This window comes from Sebastes fasciatus, chromosome 17 (assembly GCF_043250625.1).
Source record: "Sebastes fasciatus isolate fSebFas1 chromosome 17, fSebFas1.pri, whole genome shotgun sequence".
NCBI lineage: Eukaryota > Metazoa > Chordata > Actinopteri > Perciformes > Sebastidae > Sebastes > Sebastes fasciatus.
The window spans coordinates 20498277-20518413 of record NC_133811.1 but is presented as its reverse complement, the minus strand read 5'-3'; the positions used below and the strand labels follow the sequence as shown (position 1 = coordinate 20518413).

At 40.9% G+C, this 20137-nt stretch overlaps 1 protein-coding gene across 4 annotated transcripts in view; it reads left to right on the top strand.

Annotated features, from left to right (window-relative positions):
- Positions 1-9447, top strand: part of trps1 (trichorhinophalangeal syndrome I) — a 309278-nt gene extending 299831 nt beyond the window's left edge. For all 4 annotated transcript variants that reach the window (XM_074614498.1, XM_074614497.1, XM_074614495.1 and 1 more), the window contains exon 11: positions 1835-9447. In XM_074614498.1, coding sequence (XP_074470599.1) covers positions 1835-3412 — 1578 coding nt within the window. In that variant the 3' untranslated portion in view covers positions 3413-9447. The remainder of the gene's footprint in view (positions 1-1834) is intronic.
- The last annotated feature ends 10690 nt before the right edge of the window (positions 9448-20137 follow it).

Here is a 20137-nt window from a genome sequence, read left to right as displayed (position 1 = left end):
TCCTTAAATAGTCTGAGTAGCAGCTCTACAGTGACTGATGATCACTTCACACACAAAGCATGCTTTTACCTTGAGAGACCCACAGTTGCAGTCATAGGTCTATCCACATAGGTACACACATAACTAATGATTCTATTCATTGTCGATTAATATGTTGATTATTTCCTCGATTAATTCATCCATTTTCCTCCATCATATTTTCTCACTATCTCTCTTCTTGCTTGTTTATACGCATCTTTTTGTTTTTTTATCTGCCATGATTTGATGTATGTCAAAAGCCCTACATCACTTATGCATACACACACAGCAGGGGGTTTCTAGAGACGTACAGGTACAAACATATACTCATTCAATAATGAGGCTCTTTGCTGTTTCCTGAAATATTTAGTCCACAGAAAGTCTAATAAATTCAACCTGCATGGCCGTGAAAATTTCAATAAACTTCTACTTGTTCTGATGCTTGAAAAGCTCTTCTTCTTCTTCTTTGTGCCAGCTGAATTTGACTCCGTTTTCAATTAGCGCTGTGTTGAGGTCACTATTTATAAAGTGTGTTTAGAGAGGAGGCCTCAGGGAAGTCAGTTCTTCAATAGTGAAAGGATAGCAAGTTATTACTTTTGAGTTGAAGTGTAGACACTTTAAAAGACACTTTAAATGGTTCAGTTTATTTAACTTCCAGGAGAGGAAAGTCTTTCGCTAATTTGCCTGGAAATGTTTTGATTTGTTTTTGGCATGTGTGTAGGAGTGAAACATCAAAAAAAGATTCATCAGCTCTCATATATCTTTTCTAAGTATTTTATTGATTCCAGTGGGAAATTAAATAAGTGAGAAGTGCTTCAGAAATTGTGTTGTGGATGTTACCAAGCAGGTTTTATTCTGCTGGACTGTTTTCACCCCAAACACTGAGTAGAAATATATTTATGTATAATTGTTATTATCATTATTCATCTTGTTATTACTGGTTAAGACAGTGGATAAGACGGTAATGACGGAGTGTTTGTGAGGGATCTGTCAATTAAAAGTCTTCAGGCTAAACTCCATTTACATCAGATGTAAGATCTCCCCCTTGTGGTGAGGGCAAAAACCACAGTCCTTAGGCGTGCTGGACATTGTATTGTCTTTTTTTTAGCATGTCACAGTTAAATCTACCGAGGTTGAGTCCATATGAATTGAAACTTTTAAAACTTTGATTTATCATTGGTAGCTTCACTGAGAAAACTTTTTTTAGCATGCCTACTTTGCATTCATTGTTAGAAACAGTAGCTGCTGTTGTAATCTTCAGTCAGCCATACTGTAGTGCAACTTCCTTAGCATTCATGTGTTTGTAACTTTATATGCAAATAGGCAGTTTGTTGCTCACAAGCTCAACTGTTGCAATTTCTTTTTTGTAGTTCAATTAATTTGAATATGGTGGGCTATGTATGTTTGTCATTATTAGTCATGTCAGTTAAATAAGGGATAATGTACAGCTGGTCATTATTGTGAAATAGGGGTCTCTCATCGCTCTGAAGGGGTTTATTTCACAACAATGACCAGCTTGCTGTACATTATCCCGTATATTACACAGCTACTTACTTAAGAAATCAATAATTTGACACAAAAACAGTCCGCCAGAGTCCGACATCAGAACTGCGCCCATAGCAACGGTCTGTTATACATAGCAACGGTCTGCTATAAAGAAATAACCGTAGAACACCGTGATTGACCAATCAGAATCGAGTATTCAACAAAGCCGTGTAATAAGTACCCTTAAATAATGTATGGGAAAGTAGATTTATTACTATATGTTTTTTAATCCTCTCCTTTTTCCATATTCTTTGTTTCTTTCATCCTGTAGACACCCAGACCTCTGAACATCATAAAGCAGAACAACGGTGAACAAATCATCCGCCGCCGGACCCGAAAACGCATCAACCCCGATTCGCTGTCGTCCGAGACCCCCGCCCCCAAACAGCAACGCATCACCAGCGAGGAGCGCGTGAACGGGGAGGAGTCGGACCGAAGTTTCGCCTCGATCAAAAACCAGCAGCCTTCCCCTCGCTCACGATCGCCCCGATCCACTCAAGCCTTCCTCGCCAATCAAACGTTGGAGATCCACCGACGCATGCCTCCCCTGCTCCTTCCCTCGCACGCCCCCTCCTCGCTGGTTGCCGAGGGCAACGGGGGCCTCGCCGAGGGAGGGATGATATCTAAAGTCGAGGGAGGTAAAGGAGGAGGGGGGTCAGAGAGAGGCAGTCCCATTGAAAAGTACATGCGTCCGTCCAAACCGTCTAGTTATTCGCCTCCTGGGTCGCCCATTGAAAAGTATCAGTACCCCCTTTTCTCCTTACCTCTACCGTTAACCCTCTCACCTGATCTGACCCCCGAGTCGGATTGGCTCAGATTCTGGACCAAGTATAAGATGGCAGCCGCCTCTGGGGTTCCTGGTAGCATCAGTAATCTCAGCAGCCCCGGCAGCCTCGCAAATAACGCTCTTTATCTCGGTGCAATGGTGGCTCAAGGACAGCATCATCAGCAAAGCTACACGGTGCCTTACTGCGCCTCTCCCTACTCTCCTCTCCCCCCTCCTCCGGCTCCTCCTCACTACCCTCCTCCTCCTCTTCACTCCCAAACCTCGTCGCCGTCGTTAGAGAACGACGCTCCTTTGGATCTTGCAATAAGACAAAGAGATACAAGCCCTGCGAATGCACACATGTCAACAAACGGCGCGGAGAGGAGGAGGCAAGAGTCGCCGCTGGCTGAGAGGTTGAGAGAGAACTGGAAAGGAGAGAAAGAGGAGGAGGAGGAGGAGAGGATAGATGAAGGAGGGAACCAGAGGGAGGAGATGGTAAAGGAAGATCATTTGGCAAAAAGTCGGCCGTCAATGGTGGAAGCGTCCACGCAAGACGACCTGACCAACCGCTGCCTCCACTGCGGGATCTACTTCCTAGACGAGGTCATGTATGCCCTGCACATGAGTTGCCACGGCGACCAGGGGCCGCACCAATGCAGTTTTTGCCTCCACGTGTGCGCCGATCGCTACGACTTCACCACGCACATACAGCGGGGCTTACACAGGTACACAGACAAAAAGAGGGCTCAAACGCAAGACGGCCTAACTCAGAACGCCACAGAGACGTCGGAGCATGAAAACGTGACGCCAGGGGAAAACGATGAAGGCGATCATAGCGAGATCGCGGATGAAAGCAACGATGTCATAGGAGTTTGTCATGAAGCGAAGGAAACTACAGGCGACGATGCCACTGACAATGAAACAGAAGGTGAAAAGGAGGTAGCAGAAGAGGATCATGACATAACGAACATGGAACTGGGAGATGAGACGGTGTCGGATAGTAACGACGACATCGCAAAAACCACAGAGGTCACGACTGTTGCTGAATCTAAAAACTTAGACGAGAACGCGGAGAGTAATTAATCTGATGCCTTTGACTCACACAAACCTTTAAGAACGCGTTTTATTGAATGAATAAGCTGTCCGCCTCCACGTTCCTGGAGGCTCGCTCATGTCAACATGGGCCTATCCTGGGCACTAAATGGAACACATCCTTATGCTGGAAGCACGCGGCTGTCAAAATGGTAAAAAAAAATCATTGTAGGATCCCGCTGAACTGCTGCAGGAGAAACAGCCTGAATCCCGTGTTGAGTGACGGTCACGTGTTTCAACAACGGGGTTCCGGGCATGCAGCTGAAATCACCTTTTAATAAACAGCCACTTCATGTGCTTTCCAAATAAGAGGATTGGGAAGCTCGAGTGAAAGTTGGACTGGTCTCATTTAGGATGAGTTTGAGGAGCTCAGCACTTGCACAGCCATCATACAGCAGAGCAAAAAAAAAAAAAGAAATGCTTGAAGCAAAACACTTTAACTGAGCTGATCTGTTATGCACCGTGCTAAACTGAACCCCGAGCTGGTCCAAACTAGTCTGATGCATCATTCAGAGCATTTTATCTCGGTACAACCAGATGTGATCTGGTTACAGCTACTTTGTTCTTGCCCAGAGCGAGTTTTTGACTGTTTCACCGCTGTGCAAAATGGAACCAAAACTTATTTTAAAGCTGGTGGAGTTAAACCAGTTTGTTCTGGGCTGCGGGTGTTACCTTGGTACAAAAAGGATCAGTTGGTTTCTTTCACTCGTGCCCTGTCGTTTCGGAAAACTGGCCACCGCTGCAAAGTGGCCCCAGACTTATGTTGGGGTTGTGACTTTTTTGAACTGCTTGAAACCAGTTTGAACTGGTAAAAACCGGAGTAATTCCGGACCGAAGTGTTCTCTGCATCCATTTGGATCAAACCAAGTGACATTATTTTCTACCTTCCTCCGTGCCATGATACTAGCTACGTGCCTGGCTGCCTGCCTAATAGAACATCTATTAACCTGCTTAACATTTATATTAATGATAATAATGGTAATAATAATAATGTTATAGTACAAAAACATGCAATTTGCTACACTTTTCCTATATGATATGTTATTTTGTAAAGGCAAATAATGCTTTTTTTTTTTTTTTTCGCAGGAAATGGTACTATACAAATTAGTCTATTTGAGTTGTTTCTTTTTGAGCTACTTGTTGTTTGTGTTCTTATGGAGACTTGTTACATTGATAACAGCCGTCTAACAGAAATGGTACAGCGAAAATAGGAGGGGGGGGGGGGGGGTGGGAGAGGGTGGTTGTGTGTACATTTGTGTAATTGCGTTTTTTGTGTGTAAGGAATGCGTCCGTCCCCAAACGACGATGTAAACATAATGAAGGCTCGCGCTCGGTATTTCAGTCCTCAGGGGTCACAAGTGTTGCACACCAACCCGCCTGTTTCATAGCATGCGACACATCATTTTTACATGATAAAGGGTCTAATGGTTTAAAGCATGTTACACGACGTTCTCTTAAGTTCTCTTATATATGTTCTTTATGTGTTTATAGGTCAAAATGGTCTTAGTATGTAACCGTTTTTTTTTCTGTTTTGTCTTTCACATGTTGTTAGGTTTTATAGAGAGACTTAGGAACTTTATCATAAGGATCAATTATTTGGGTTAACTGTATAAACGTTTGCTCTGTATTGAGTTTACAGAGCTTCTTGCCTACAGTGTTTTATTCAGCCTATCTCGTATTTCTGAGAGTTCGGTCGGTAGGTTACCTCTATGTAGCATGTTAGCGTCTTATAAAATCTGCAAAATCCGTTGCCTTTTCTATGGATGGGAACTGTTAGACCTAAATAATTCCGGAAAAAAAACGACAGGATGACGTTGTTAAGTTTCACTGAAGTAAAATGATCATGTTGCTTTCAACTCCAACTAACTCATCTCACTTTTCTGCAATTCATTACACACATTTGGGACTTTTAAGGTAAGAAAAACACCCGCAAGATACCATAACTGAGTCTCTCTTTAAACCAAATTTTCATCGTTTATTTCCGACATCGAGAGAGTCGTGACAGTACCCCTTTTTCTGCGGAGCAACGCAGTGGTCATCTTGTTTATTTTTATAAAGAGAGAATCACTTCTCCTGCCTTGCTGCCTTAGTTGCTAGAAAACAAAAAAAAAAATCACCAAGGGACTCCTTTTGAAGGAATTAATAATAATAATAGGCCGAAAAAAAATAAAAGAAAGAATGAGATATTTTTCTATGCTTATCCAAAAGACATGAATGAAAAGTATTCCGCCTAGTGCCTGGTAACTTGTACAGTTTTTTCTAAGAAGTATGTCTGTCTGTGTCGAAAAGTTATGTAAGTTATGAGTCAGGCAGAAGTTGGGCAAACGGACTGCTTTATTTAATTCCCACGCACCGAGATATCAGTCGTCCATTATAATGCTTGATTCCAGCCTAGCTGTCTGATCGGTCAGATATTCTCTTTTTCACATTTCAGCCCAGGAGAAAGACCCACATGTGCTTTTAAACAATGAAAATTGGTTGCTATGCTAACTGTCAATCACAAGTTAAACTATCTTTCATTTTTTGCATGTATGTACACGACTCTGTAGAAATGTTGAGACTTAACAGTATGCCTCGGTAACTTTTTGTATGAGAGACGTAACGCCAAGAAGATGTTCTGTGCTGTGTATTTGGAGATGGAAGCTGAATTATGGCTTGCAGTCATGTCACCAGAGTGCCCATATCATGGTAAAGGTAAAGCTCATTTTAAGATGTTATTATTCTCAAGAGGAGATTATTAAGAATATGTTTTAATCCATTTTTTAGGGGAATTAATTCAACACAGTTTTGTAACAAAGGGTCAAATTTTCCTCTTTTTTTTTTTTTTAAACCAGCAGTGAGATGAGATTCTCCTTCATATGCAGACACCGAGGCCTTAACAGCCAGAAAGCCTGTCTTAACCAGCACTGCACACACACAGTACTGAATGTCACATTAAAACTAGGGATGCACCGATTCGACTTTTTCAGTCCCAATACCGATCCTAAACCTGGGCTCTGTGTATCAGCCGATACCGAGTACCGATCCGATACCAGTGTTTAATTAATAAGCTGTATGCCTCACTGTGTGGGAGTGACTGGGATCATTCTTTTATGTGAAAGGCAACATCAGGCTTGACTTAAATATTGCTTTCCTAACTTTGTAAAACAAAATGTGACCAATAAATACATAGATATACATTTATTTAATTGTTATTTATTATTTAAATAATAAATCGGACTCCAGCAACTTGGCAAAAAAAACTTCAAAATGAACAGCAACAACAATGCAGCAAGAAATTGGTCAAAGCTTTAACAGGAATTAAAATTCCAGTATATAATGTATATGGTATATAAACATAGAACTGAATTTTAATAGATCAGCCCCTTTGTCATTGATACTCGATCATGCTATTTGAGTCAGTATCGGCCCGATATCCAATCCGATATCGGTATCAGTGCATCCCTAATTAAAACGCTAAGAAATCTTTCAAACTAATGGTGCAACATATTTACATTGGAGTTGGAAGTCTGGCTTATCACTGCTGCAGTATCAATGCAAAACACAATCCACCCCACTCTGGTTTTTGTCCTCTGAAGTGTTGGCTTAACACCTTTACCATGTATGGCTCCACTATCCTTATCACACTGATGAAACCAATTCAAAAAGCATCATGTCAAACTGTCTTCATTCTAGGAAATCTCATGTGCTAATGTGTTACATTTTTTTAATGATTATTTTCCTTCTTTTTTTTTGTTTGAGTTCAGGGCATCTCTTAAGGGGCTGCTAGCATCATGAAAACTGTTTACATTTGCAAATGTAGCAAAAAAGGAGTGAAAGGAACGAAGCAGGGCTTTTCTTAAAACAGACAGAACAAAAGGAAGGACAGAGGGATACCTGCTGAGATGGATAGATGGGTGCCTTTGAAGAATATACGGGCAGAAGGAGAATGGGATCAAATGACGCTCGTAGTGGTTGATAAAAATAGGTTACGTATCCGTTCATCCACTCTTCTGTTGTCTCTTTACCTCCCTTCAACTTCACTTGTATCGTTCTCATCCGTTGTCTAATTTGACATCTCTGTCTTCCTCTTACCCTCTGACACTCATCTCCTCTGTATCCCTCCACTTTCCCCTCTTCTGATTAAAGTACTTATGAAGGTGTTCTCAGTTGGTTGCGGGGGTTTAAATGGGAGTTACGTATTGTGTCGACTCTCCAGAACTGACAACCTTCCTGCTTATGTTGACTGTGTTGAATTTCCCTCCTACTTGAATGGGGCCTTGGGTTCGTTGTAAAAGAAAACTCTCACCAGCAGCAGTAAAATTTCAAGTGCTTGCTAGAAGCAAAGTGTGGATTTTCTCAGAAATGGTTCATTCGTTTGCCAACGGGACTCGCATTTGATAGATATTCAACATCTTTTAAAATATGTAACGTCCTTTGGTAAAGATTTTCTTTGGGATTTCGAGGGAAAAATAGGACAAAGATGTAAAAAAGAAACAGGATGAACTAGTTTTTCTTTGTGTTAAATCTGGGTGAGCATCTCATCTTGATGAACCACCAGTGGGCTTGGAGACAAATTCTGATGCCAAATTGTTTCAATAGTTAAGCTTTTGAAAAGAAAAATTCTTTCCCTGTACTTACTGAGTTGGAAGTATAAAGAACACAGCCTTGATACGAATAAAACAAACTCTGTTCATGCACACTTTTCATATTGTAAGTGCTCTGCAGAACCCTTTCCTATCCAAATATCTCTTATTTGCCAGTTTAACGTTGCCTCCTATGACTCATAAGGATACTGTATATCTAAAAAATAAATAGATATTAATGTTGATAGGGAATTTTGGGAGATTATTTCACTTGACATTTAGATTTTTGGTAAGAAATGAGGTTCTGCAGGACACTCCTGACATGTTTTTACTTCAATAATGAGTGTGTTTTAGGTTTGATGGCATTTCACATCAGCGTTTACATTGTTTAAATTTTGTGTCTTTGTCAGAATGTGTTATAGAGAATTATGCTGTTGCTTGCACTCCATTTATTATGTTCTTATTGCCAAGGAAGGGACAACACACACACACACGCACACACACACACACAAAGAGGTACAGATTGAGTGTACATTATGGGATGTACAGTATTAACCATGGGAGACAAGGGAGCTTAAGGCCAGTTTATTATTGGTCAGACACACACACACACACACACATGCGTGCACACACACATCAACTATGTACATTTAACCAATATATTTTAGTAGAATTTTGTTTCTATTCAGTTGAATGGCTTTTATAGAATTTTGATTCTTTTTTTTTTAGGTTATTTTCTTTCTCATGTATTTTATTCTGCTACCTTTTCTGTACGTTATTGTTTTTAGGTTTCATTTCATGCAAAAAATTATATTTCAACATATTTTGACAGCCAAGAAAAAGTTTGTTACACAGCTAAACTTGAAGAATAATGTTGATGATGATGATGACGATGATAATAATTAATAAAAGTAATAACAAACATACTGAAAAGCGCACAACGGGTGTTTCATTCATTAGTGATTTACGGTGAAGAAAGAGACCGGAAGGAAGGATACCTTTTGTTCTCTGAATCCTGAGTCAGTATGAGTCTCATCATCATGAGATCAAAGAGTGGGTTCAGACTGCAGACTTTAGGTGGCGGCTGTGGGATGAACAGATGCATTTTTATTTTTTAACATATAAAGCTTTCATACCAAGTCAGGTGAATTTATTTTTCATAAAGATTTGCAATAGAAAGATGTTAAACCTGCGAACATACCTCCTGCTGTGCTCTGTGAATGTAGCCAGGAGCTCCTCGAACGTCATATTTTTCTATTCTCATCTGTTTTTCACCACTGCCTGTCTGCAAATTCTTCTTTACTAGCTTGCTTTTTGTCCCCTTATAAGTATCAGATTATGTATTTGTCACAAACATTATTTAAAGGTAGGGTTGGTAGTGCCATTAAAATATTTTTTTTTGTTAGATTTTTTTGAAATTCTCCCCTTACATCCCGACAGCAATCAATAAATCAAATACTCTGGGGGAAAAAAAAGAAAAACATCCAGTATCTGTACCTACCTGCCTGTCTATTGGTGCCTTCAAATGGGGCCGTGTTTACCGTGTTCACGAGCTCCGAGTTCACGACTTGTGACATGTTTGTTGACGTCAAGTAAATTTGTTGGTGCATAATAAGTTAATATATTGTCATTTTAGTCATATATTGTTTTCTTTGTAATTTTATAATATATCTGAGGAAAATATTGATATTCCCAACGACCTCATCCTTTCCCTGATTCCGACTACTGCTGGTGGCCAGAGGCTAAAGCGGTCGAGTCCAGAAGGTATCCCTCAAATTGCGAAAACATGCGCTAACTGCTATCAGTCACACCGGAGGAGTGGACGGGCCACGGCTCCATTGTTTTGAATTTGGACTACTGTTACCCATTTTAAACGCTAGCTGTCAGTCCTACATATTGTTCCTTTAATGCACACAACGTACTCTAGAAATCAAACTGGTTCTGATTAAAACTACACTGATCATTTAAAGACTTGACATCCTTTTTTCATGCCTTAAATCACGGTGATGTCACATCTGTCTGTCTGTACAACACTGGTCCAGAGTAAGACATTTTGAGCTGATCAGATAGCTAATTTAGATTGATAGAATTTCATATAGCCATTTATGGTTTCCAGTGAATGATTCCACATTTTCTGAAAACTTCTGCATGGTCAACACTTTGTTTTATGACAAGGTAGTTTGCAAACTAACTGTTTGCATCTCAATCAAATCTGCTGTGAACACTCATGGCCCTCAGAGGATAAACTGTAATTTTGTTAGTGACCCTCTGGCCTTTCTTTTAACACTATCATCATGCCTGGATCTCAATTTCCAGATAATAAATATCAAATTGAATATAAAAATTTAAATTTACTGAGTATTTTGAGCAGTCTTTGAGCTTTCCTCTTGAGCTGCCGTCAGGTCAAAAAAATCAACTTCATCTTTTACCATTACTTTTTACATGATATATGAAACAACAGTTAATTTCATTGCAAACACCTGAGATAGCACTCTCAGCGTAGCCAGAGGCTCATCTCTCACCACCACACACTACACCGAAATCATTTGAGAGCCTATTTTAATTTTCCCAGCACCCTTTGGGTCAGGAACTTTGACTGACTTAATCAGAGCAGCGGTGCTATCTGTCAGACGACAAAGGCTTCTAATCTTTGGTCTATTCTATGTTCGGCATTATCAATTTATCTCTGTGTTTATGAGATGAACATTGATTAGAGTTGATTAACTCTGCTTTAGAGCCGGCGGTGAAATTATGTGGCAGCGGGGCGTCATTTAAATGTGTGTGTGAGTGTGTGATGATTGGCCACAGAAAGCCGGCGACAGACTAGAATACTAAACACGCTGGTGTCTACTGGAGAGGTCAACACACAGACGCATGCAGCTGCACATAATTCTGAACCTGTTCAAGGCAAAAATCCATCATATGAATAAATGGCAAAACAAATAAAAGGAAAGTGAAAACAACCCGCAGCAATTCATGGACACGTTTACTGTCCAAACTGAGCATGCTACAAAAAAGAAGAGGGGGCCTGATATATCAGATGGCAGATGTATGCCTGCACACTCACAACATTTCCATTTTTCTGTGTCACGCTTACATGTCTTCTCTGTATGCACCGTCTGCCCCCTGCCTGCCTGTCTTGCTTCCTGTCTCTCTGTTTAAACATCTCGCAAACATAATTTTATTTGAACTCATGTTTATGTATGAGTCACCTACACTGTTGACTGAGGGCGCCCGAGTGTGAGAGAGCAACACAGTTAAGGAGGTGTGTAGCGTTGTTGTTGCTGTTGTCATGTGGGTTGATTGAGATGTACTTTGTTTAAATTCCATATTCTGACAGACAGAAAGGTGATAAATAGCTAGATAGATATATAGATAGATAGATAGTTAGATAGATAGATAGATAGATAGATATGATATGATCTAGATTCTGAGCACTTTGAATTATGAATGTGGCTCATGTTGACAGCTGTGAAGTTTGATAGTCTACAAGTGTGCACAGAAGAAGAGAGAGGGAGTATGAGAGAGGACCATGCAGATAGACAATATGATAAGGAGAGAGAGAGAGAAACAGAGAGAGAGAGAGAGATGATCTAGCTTGGAGGCGTATTGAATATTGAATGATTCCAACAGTGACTGCTGCGGGGTCTGTGAGCTGATTCCATATTCATTTTGGGATATCGGATAGATGGATGTAGATAGATAGATAGATGGATAGATGTATAGACAGATGGATAGATAGATGTATAGGCAGATGGATAGATAGATGTATAGACAGATGGATGGATGAATGGATGAATAGATAGATAGCTGATAGGTAGACGGATAGATAGATGATAGATAGATGGATGGATAGACGGATGGATAGATGATAGACGGATAGATAGACAGATGGATAGACAGATGGATAGATAGATCGATGGATAGGTGATAGATGGATTGATAGATGGATAGACGGATGGATAGATGAATGGATAGATGGATACATAGATGGATGGATAGACGGATGGATGGATGGATAGACAGATAGATAGACGGATGGATAGACAGATGGATAGACAGATGGATGGATAGATGGATGGATAGATGGATAGATGGATGGATAGATAGATGATAGATGGATAGATAGATGGATAGATAGATGGATAGACGGATGGATATACGGATGGATGGATGGACAGATAGATAGATGGATGGACAGATAGACAGATAGATAGCTAGATTTATAACCAAATAGGCTCTGCTGTAATAAGAGCAGGATGTCGGTCTCTAACTAATCCCGGTCCCCGCTGAAAGCATGATTACAGCTCTACACCTCCTCAGTATGTCGGCTGTGTATCATCAGCTTCACAGTGAGGTCCACTGCAGAGGGATTTCATCTGTAATCTTCTTTGCTTTTATTTCATCGTTACTACTCCAGTCGCTACACACTTTGTCTTCTCTTCTCTCTTCTTTCACGTTGCTCACCTCTCCTCTTTTTCTTTTTTTTTAATTCAGATACACTTCGTCGGCACGGCAGGAGGGTTTTACATTCCTGGACGCAAAAGGTATCACCAACTCTCAAGTATGACAATAATGTAACATGAGAGAAAGAGAAAAGAAAAGGCCTTATTCAGTATTTTTTATTAAAAACACACAAATGTCAATGCTTACACACACAGACAGACTCATGCATATAAATATATATCCACACACACACTCAAGTGCACACACAGTCACCCACACATAGCGCCATAAACAGCTTTTCCTTGCCCCGTCCTTCACATTAGGGCACGGGCGTTCTTTAATAATAATTCAGTTAATAATATCTCCTCACAATAACACTGATAATGGTATGCGCCTGTCCGTGTGCGTGTGTGTGTGTGTGTGTGTGTATGTGTGTTTTCAAAAGACTTTCTATTTCTGTGGAAAACTCTGATAAGCTTTTGCTCAGTTTCCTCACCTGCAACCCGCCAATCCTCCGCTGTGTAACCTTCCCCCCACTTTTCTAATAAAATGCATTTTAATTCTCTCCGGAGCACATGAGAGGGCATCAGGACCAGAAGTCAGGACAGCTGACTATAAAAAAGCTTTTCTATTCTATTTCTGGTAGATTTTTTAAAAAGTTGTCTTGACCAGTTTATCCTTGTCGACTCTTTTTCAGTCGGTTTTATTCCGATTTTCAGACTGTACAGTTTCTACTTGTGATTCTGCGTTGTATATTAAACTTTAATAGGGTTCTTGATGTGTGTGGGAGAGTGTTTATCTGTGTTGTGTGTTTTCTTTGAGAGGAAGTGTGTGTGTGTGTGTGTGTGTGTGTGTGTGTGTGTGTGTGTGTGTGTGTGTGTGTGTGTGTGTGTGCGTGCGTGCGTGCGTGCGTGTGTGTGTGTGTGTGTGTGTGTGGCGTGTGTGTGTGCGTGTGTGTGTGTGTGTGTGTGTGTGTAAGCAGTTTAAACATTAATAACATGTCTTTCTCTTCAACTATCAACAGAAACAGAATTAAGCAGGAAGGAGACTCACATCCAATCTGAGCACAACATTTTCCAGCCTGTAGGTGTTCGGTAAAGGTTATTTTTTCTTCATTATTTCGTACTTTATTTGTTATTATTGAATTACTTTTAATATTATTTTTAAGAAATTCTGTTTTCCTCAAACAATTTGCACCTCCCTGTTAAAGTCACACAGTTTTCACATTATCCTTGTGCTCTGGCGTACGCTCAATGCTTCTGTTCCTTTCTGCTTTATTGTCTCCCACAGTCCAGTCATCGGTCTGCTCAGCGCGCAATGTCCCCCCAACAATTGGGATTTGATCAAATTTGGCAGACTGATATGTCTCACCACTGCATTCTGGCATCCCCGAAATTGAAATGATTAGAGAAAGCAGTGTTGTGCAGTGTTATAAAGTCAAAACAGGATACGTCATGCTTCGGCGACAACAAGATGCTGTTGCCTTTCAGGGATTCTTCAACGCCTAGGGTGACCAGAGGTAGTCATCACTCCTTTTAAGCCACACGTTTATTGTGAGACTCACATGAACTGTGTCGCTTCGTGTCGTTTTCCATCCATCCATCCATTTTCTTCCGCTTATCCGGGGCCGGGTCGCAGGGGCAGCTGACTTAGCAGGGAATTCCAGACGTCCCTCTCCCCAGCGACATTTTCCAGCTCTTCCTGGGGGATCCTGAGGCGTTCCCAGGCCAGCCGAGATATATAATATCTCCAGCGTGTTCTGGGTCTACCCCGGGGCCTCTTACCAGTTGGACATGCCCGGAAAACCTCCAAAGGGAGGCGTCCAGGAGGCATCCTGATCAGATGCCCGAACCACCTCAGCTGGCCCCTTTCGACGTGGAGGAGCAGCAGCTCTACTCCGAGCTCCTCGCCCTATCTCTAAGGCTGAGCCCAGCCACCCAATGAAGAAAACTAATTTCGGCCGTTTGTATCCACAATCTCATTCTTCTGGTCACAACCCAAAGCTCATGACTATAGGTGAGGAACGTAGAGGTACCGGTAAATCGAGCCTTCCGGCTCATCTCCCTCTTCACCACAATGGTCCGGTACAGAGCCCGCATAACTGCTGACGCCACACCATACCGCCTGTCCATCTCCCGCTCCATTTTACCCTCACTCGTGAACAAGACCCAGATATACTTGAACTCCCTCGCTTGGGGCAGTAACTCACTCCCAACCCGGAGGGCGCAGTCCACCACTTCGGGCAGAGAACCATGGCCTCAGACTCGTATTCCCCCTGTGTAAATTAAAAAATAACTGGAATATTTCACATAGAAACTCTGAGAATCACCTTCAACCTGATTATAAATACTTTCACAGTCTTTGTTGTAGCTGAATTTGCTTTTCTTTGTGGTTGTTTCCATCATATTCTGCCTAAAATCTGCATAGCTCGTGACTTTGCAGTGACTCGCAATTTTCTCGGTCGGGCATAGCGTAGCAAAGACGGTGAAATGTTAACCTGCACTTGACCCACGTGTGCGCAGTTTGACAGCAAACACAGCGCCGTGATGACAGCCTTCCCTGCTTTCTTCACAGCCATTGGATAAAAGCCAGATTTTAAAAAAAGCGTCTGTCCTGCAGTGGTTTGACTTTTGAAAACTAGAGCCAAAAGAAAAAGTGGGACAAGGGGTAAAAATGCTGTGCAGTCCATCATAAAGTGGGACACCTGGTCACCCTATAAACGCCCCGTCTGTGGTCACACTTTATAATGAAGAATCAGTTCAAGCTGGGACTCAAAGTTACAATGTTTTAGAAATAGGAATATGAAAAATAGACAAAATAGGAAAACTTTCCCCAACTTTATTCACATTTACATCTTAAGCAAATTTGACTAAATCAGCTTACACACACAAAGCACCAACTAAAAATGTTGCATCACCATAATTTAAACTTTTAACCTAAGCAAAGGCAGCAGTTAATCAGCTCTGAGGCGGTCGGGTTAAAGAAATATGAGCGAAAGAAACATTCAGGTGCCCTAAAACATTCCATATATCATTAATAAAGCAAGTAGCACAAAAAGACTAAAAGTACAGCATGATGAAATATAGAAATGAGAAAGTATCTTCGGAGGCATATACAAATTATAGATCAAACGTGGATAAGCATATTTATACAGAATATAGTCTTCTTTTTATATCAGTTTAAAAGAAAGTTAGAGCACAGCCTGGTTACATTTTAATGAAGAAAATGTGAAACAGTGTTTAATTTAGTATTTGCCCTCAATAGAACAACTATATAATATGAATTTCACCTGTCTATTACAACCAAAAAAAAGAAAAATGAGAAGTTTGAGACAAAAATCTTGTGCTTCCAGCTGTGGCCTCATAAATAAGACAAACAAACCTTCCCTCTCAGAACACCAGCGGAGCACAGCGCTGTGTGAGAGCCCTACAAAATACAGTAATGACCGACTTATTGGGTGATTTAATCCTCTATTCATGCTCATCAGATTTCTAACTGCACTGACAAAATCACAGCCAAAGGCAATCTCACTTTTTCACTTAGTGAGTCACAAAATTTCCTCGATGATGATTCTAATAGTATGTGTACATCTTAACTCGGCTTTAGGCTACTGACATTTCACATCAACAACCACTGATACAGCAAGGACTTTATATATATATATCCAAGGGTGGAAATCCTCAAGGATACCAAAGATCTACTTATTGATAACTAAAGATTAATTTCCATTAAAATATTCCCTCCTGAGGTAACATAGCTTGGAGAAATGTACAGGGGTGGTGGTGCTTATGAATAAAGGTGAGAAGGGGTCAGCCAGCTCCAGGCCATGGTCAGGATCTCGAGTAAAAAATCCTGCTTGAGTAAAAGTTTTCAGTATCTTGTTTCAAATCCACTTGGCATCAGTTGCCCCCCTGAAGTCCTCCTGACAGGTAGTTTCACCTCTCTTCCGCCGCCACTGCCGCTGCTACGATACTCTGTTGAACAAGACTACCAGAGAGCTGGAAGCAAAAAGCAAAGATTCAACATCTTTTTAGGCTTTTCTACAGTAAGTATGAATCATCTCAACATATTTACTCTCAAGTTCCATTACCTTATATAGCACAATGTTGCAATCACACCCTGTGCACCCGATTTGACTGTTAGCAGGCCATTACATAGGTGTTATCAGTCGCTATAAGCACTATAGATGTAGGTCAATAGGGGCCTGCTACACCTATTACGCTGTAAAAGTGAAACTCAAAAGCAACACGTTCTAAAATGTTGTAAAAGTGAATAAAATGTCATGTTTTGAACACAAACAAAAAGGCTTCTTTAGGTTTAGGCAAACAACTACAACTTCTTTAGGTTTAGGGGGGAAAAAATTGGTTAAGTTTAGGGAAAAACACCATATTTTGGATAAAAATAATGCAAACTCCAGTCGCCGTGGTGAAAATCCTATGTTTTGTGTCCCATCCATTGTGCCCGACCTCCACCCCTTATTGAGTTTCATGCTGTTTTTACTACAGTGCCTGACTTCCGCTTCTGCTTGCTCCTGTCATAATTACTACAGCCACTAGAGGTCACTGTCGTGTTCTTTTATACCTTCTTTCAGTGATCTACCATGTGAATAGAACATAAAACCTACTAGCGGATGTAGTAGGCCCCTATTGACCGACATCTATGGGGCTTATAGCGACTGATAACGTCTATTTAATAGCCTGAAAACAGTCTAATTGGCTGCCCACATCCTGGAATCCTCCTTGACCTCGTGTTGCTGGCACAGATTTTGGTGGTCGCAGATTTCTGTGTAACACCGGTCTTCAGGCTTTCAGATAGAAACACACAACTCTTTGATGTCTTATTGCCTTATTATTTGTTTTTAATATATGTGGACTCCCCAGAAAGCAGTATTCATAATTAGTGGTTTTTACAAGTGAAATAAATTCAATTGCTGTTCTGGGAGATGTGAGCCATAACCATAGTCGCTCGGGGACAAACAGTCGTGATATGCTCAGATTAGCTCAGACAGGACATCTCTTTAGTACGAGATACCAATTACATCTGCTCCCAGTGGCTGCAAAATCATTTTAATTTCCTCCCTCAGTCTTTTCCTCGGTCACCTGAAAAAAGGCACAAAAACAGAAACAAGTTTTAAAGCTCTACCAACGCTGCCAGTCAGTGGCTTCTTTCCAAGAACCCCCCACGCCTCTCTCTCGCTTTTCCTGCTAGTGCTTTGCTGCCCTGACCTTTTGCGTTCCCAATGTTGGCTGCTTGTAATCTTGGCAATCCAGCAGGTTTAAGCTTATTCTTGTGTTCCACTAATTGAGTGCATTTAGCAATACCTCCATTACTATGGAGATATCAGCTTCAGGCAATGTTAGGATTACAGTGTTTATACGTGGGTCAAAGTAGCACCATTTCTCCAACAACTCAGTTAACATGAATGAATTTAATAACTGGCGTACATGCTCATCACTCCGGTGCACTCCAGTGATTTGCTTCAGTACAACACATGGGTCAAAGTACACTGACCTTTGGCTGTTTGATAAAGCTGAAGAGGTTCCAATTTGTAATGATTTCAATGGCTGAGAGGAATAAACATTTTACCATCTGTTCTCTATGATTACCCTGATTATATTCATAAAAATATAATTATGTCAATAATAGGAGTGTGTTAAAGTTGCAGTGGGTGGAAATGGAGCAAATATGATTCACTATATCCTGACAGTAGTGCATGAGACAGGTATCTGAAAAAAAACATGTGCCTCTTGGTCCTCCGGTTTCCTCCGGTGCTCCTAATGGCATCTGCAAGATTTCACAGACCGGAGGAAAACAACCAATCAGAGCTGAGCTGGAGCCTACCATCTCTGAGCATCTGTCAATCCCTCGTGAACTCCGATCGAACGGTTAAACTAGGCAGTGCTGATCAAATATGAATCAATATTCTGTTACTGTAATGCCTATTTCTCACCTCAAATGTTTTCAGAAACATCTTGTAGTGTACTGTTTAGCTATAAAATGAGAAAGTTTGTGACCCGGCAGCCATCTAGATTTTTTTAAAGCCTGAAAACAGAGCCATGAGGAGGTAGAGAGGTCTAGTTATCTCCCAGAACACTTGAATTACAATATGCTGAAAGGTTATTATGAACGTTTTGCCCGGGATATTCTGCCTACTGCCACTTTAACTAGATACTTTTATTAAAAATGTGCATGTAAATGATCCCAATGTGAGTCAGCAACTGCCTTATGTGGTGCCAATGAGAGAGAAGAAGAAATAAGAAAAAGTAGTAAAGAAAATGAGTATAGACAAAAAAAAAGCAAAAGGAGAGAATGAGGTGATGACGGCTCCCACCTCTCCTCTCCTCTCGTCTCGTCTCCACCCTCCACTTCATCCATCCATTATTCAGTATACCTCCAGGTCAAACTCTCAGTGTCTTCTTGACATCCCAACCTTCTCATCTATACTGGATCTCCCACTCCTCTTTCCATCTCTCTGTCACCCTTTCATATTCCACGCACATGGGAGAAGTTTGCCTTCTGGGCTTTATGCCAGAAATCTCTTTAGGTTTTAGGCAACAAACCTGCTTGGTTAGGTTCAGGAAAAGATCATGGTTTGGCTTAAAATAAAACCTTTCTGGCAGAAAGCCCTGAAGGCAAACTTCTCCCATTCCCCCAGAAATGACCCCAGGATTGAAAGACCTTAGATGTGAAATGTCAATTCTTTATTGATGTATTTTTCTTTTCTTTTTTTTTTTTTTTGAATTTTAATTATAGTTATAGGTACATATATTTCTGAAGGGTCAAAGTTTCTGGTAGTAAAGAAATGTTTTTGTCACTTACTCCTCTCTTACTTCTTCTCTCTTTATGTATACATGCAGCACTTTATAGCAACGTTTTTTTTACTGAGGCACAAGCACAGAAGGACATCGAGGGGCACCTACAAAGTGTAAGGTTTTATTCATGTGTTGCCATTTTGCATTTCATTTTTAAATTCCTGTTAAAGTATTAAGTCAGCATTGGCCTTTGTATGTGTGTGTATGTGACCGATAACACCCCTTGCCTCCTTACAACGGCCTCCAGTGTTGCTTTGCAGCTAAAAGTCACAGCAAGTGTCTCTTCAGATCGAGGTTCCTTCTACCTTCTACTCACAAAATCCGAGTGGCCTGTCAGGACTGAATTGGAGTTAGAATACTTGAAGAATATTAACTTGAAGAAAAGCTCAATTTCAGACATATTCTGCCGTCTGTGGCAGCAGTATGGCTAACATTTACTCTATTTCCTTACCAAGTAAAATACTCATTTCTCACTTTCACATGTAATTTTATCCACCTATTTTCCTCATAAAATTAATTTACTTAATATCCATAATGGTTACAAAGGGATCCAATTTTATTTCTGAAAAAAAATTTGAACTTTTTGCTGACAGGTCCTGACTCACATTCTGCTATACGGGGTAAACTTGCATGTATTATGCACATACTGTACAGTATACATACAGTATGTAGGGCCTATATAGCCAAAAGCCCCTGCAGGCACAAAAACATACACACACTGTTTTCAGTCTATAGGGACTTGGCTTGGGAACCGGAGGGTCGCTATTTCAAGTCCCTGCCTGGACCAAGTACTGAGTGTGAACTGGTAGCTGGAGAGATGCCAGTTTGCCTCTGGTCTCTTGAGCAAGGCACCAAACCCCCAACTGCTCGGGGCGCCTTTCAGGGGCAGCCCC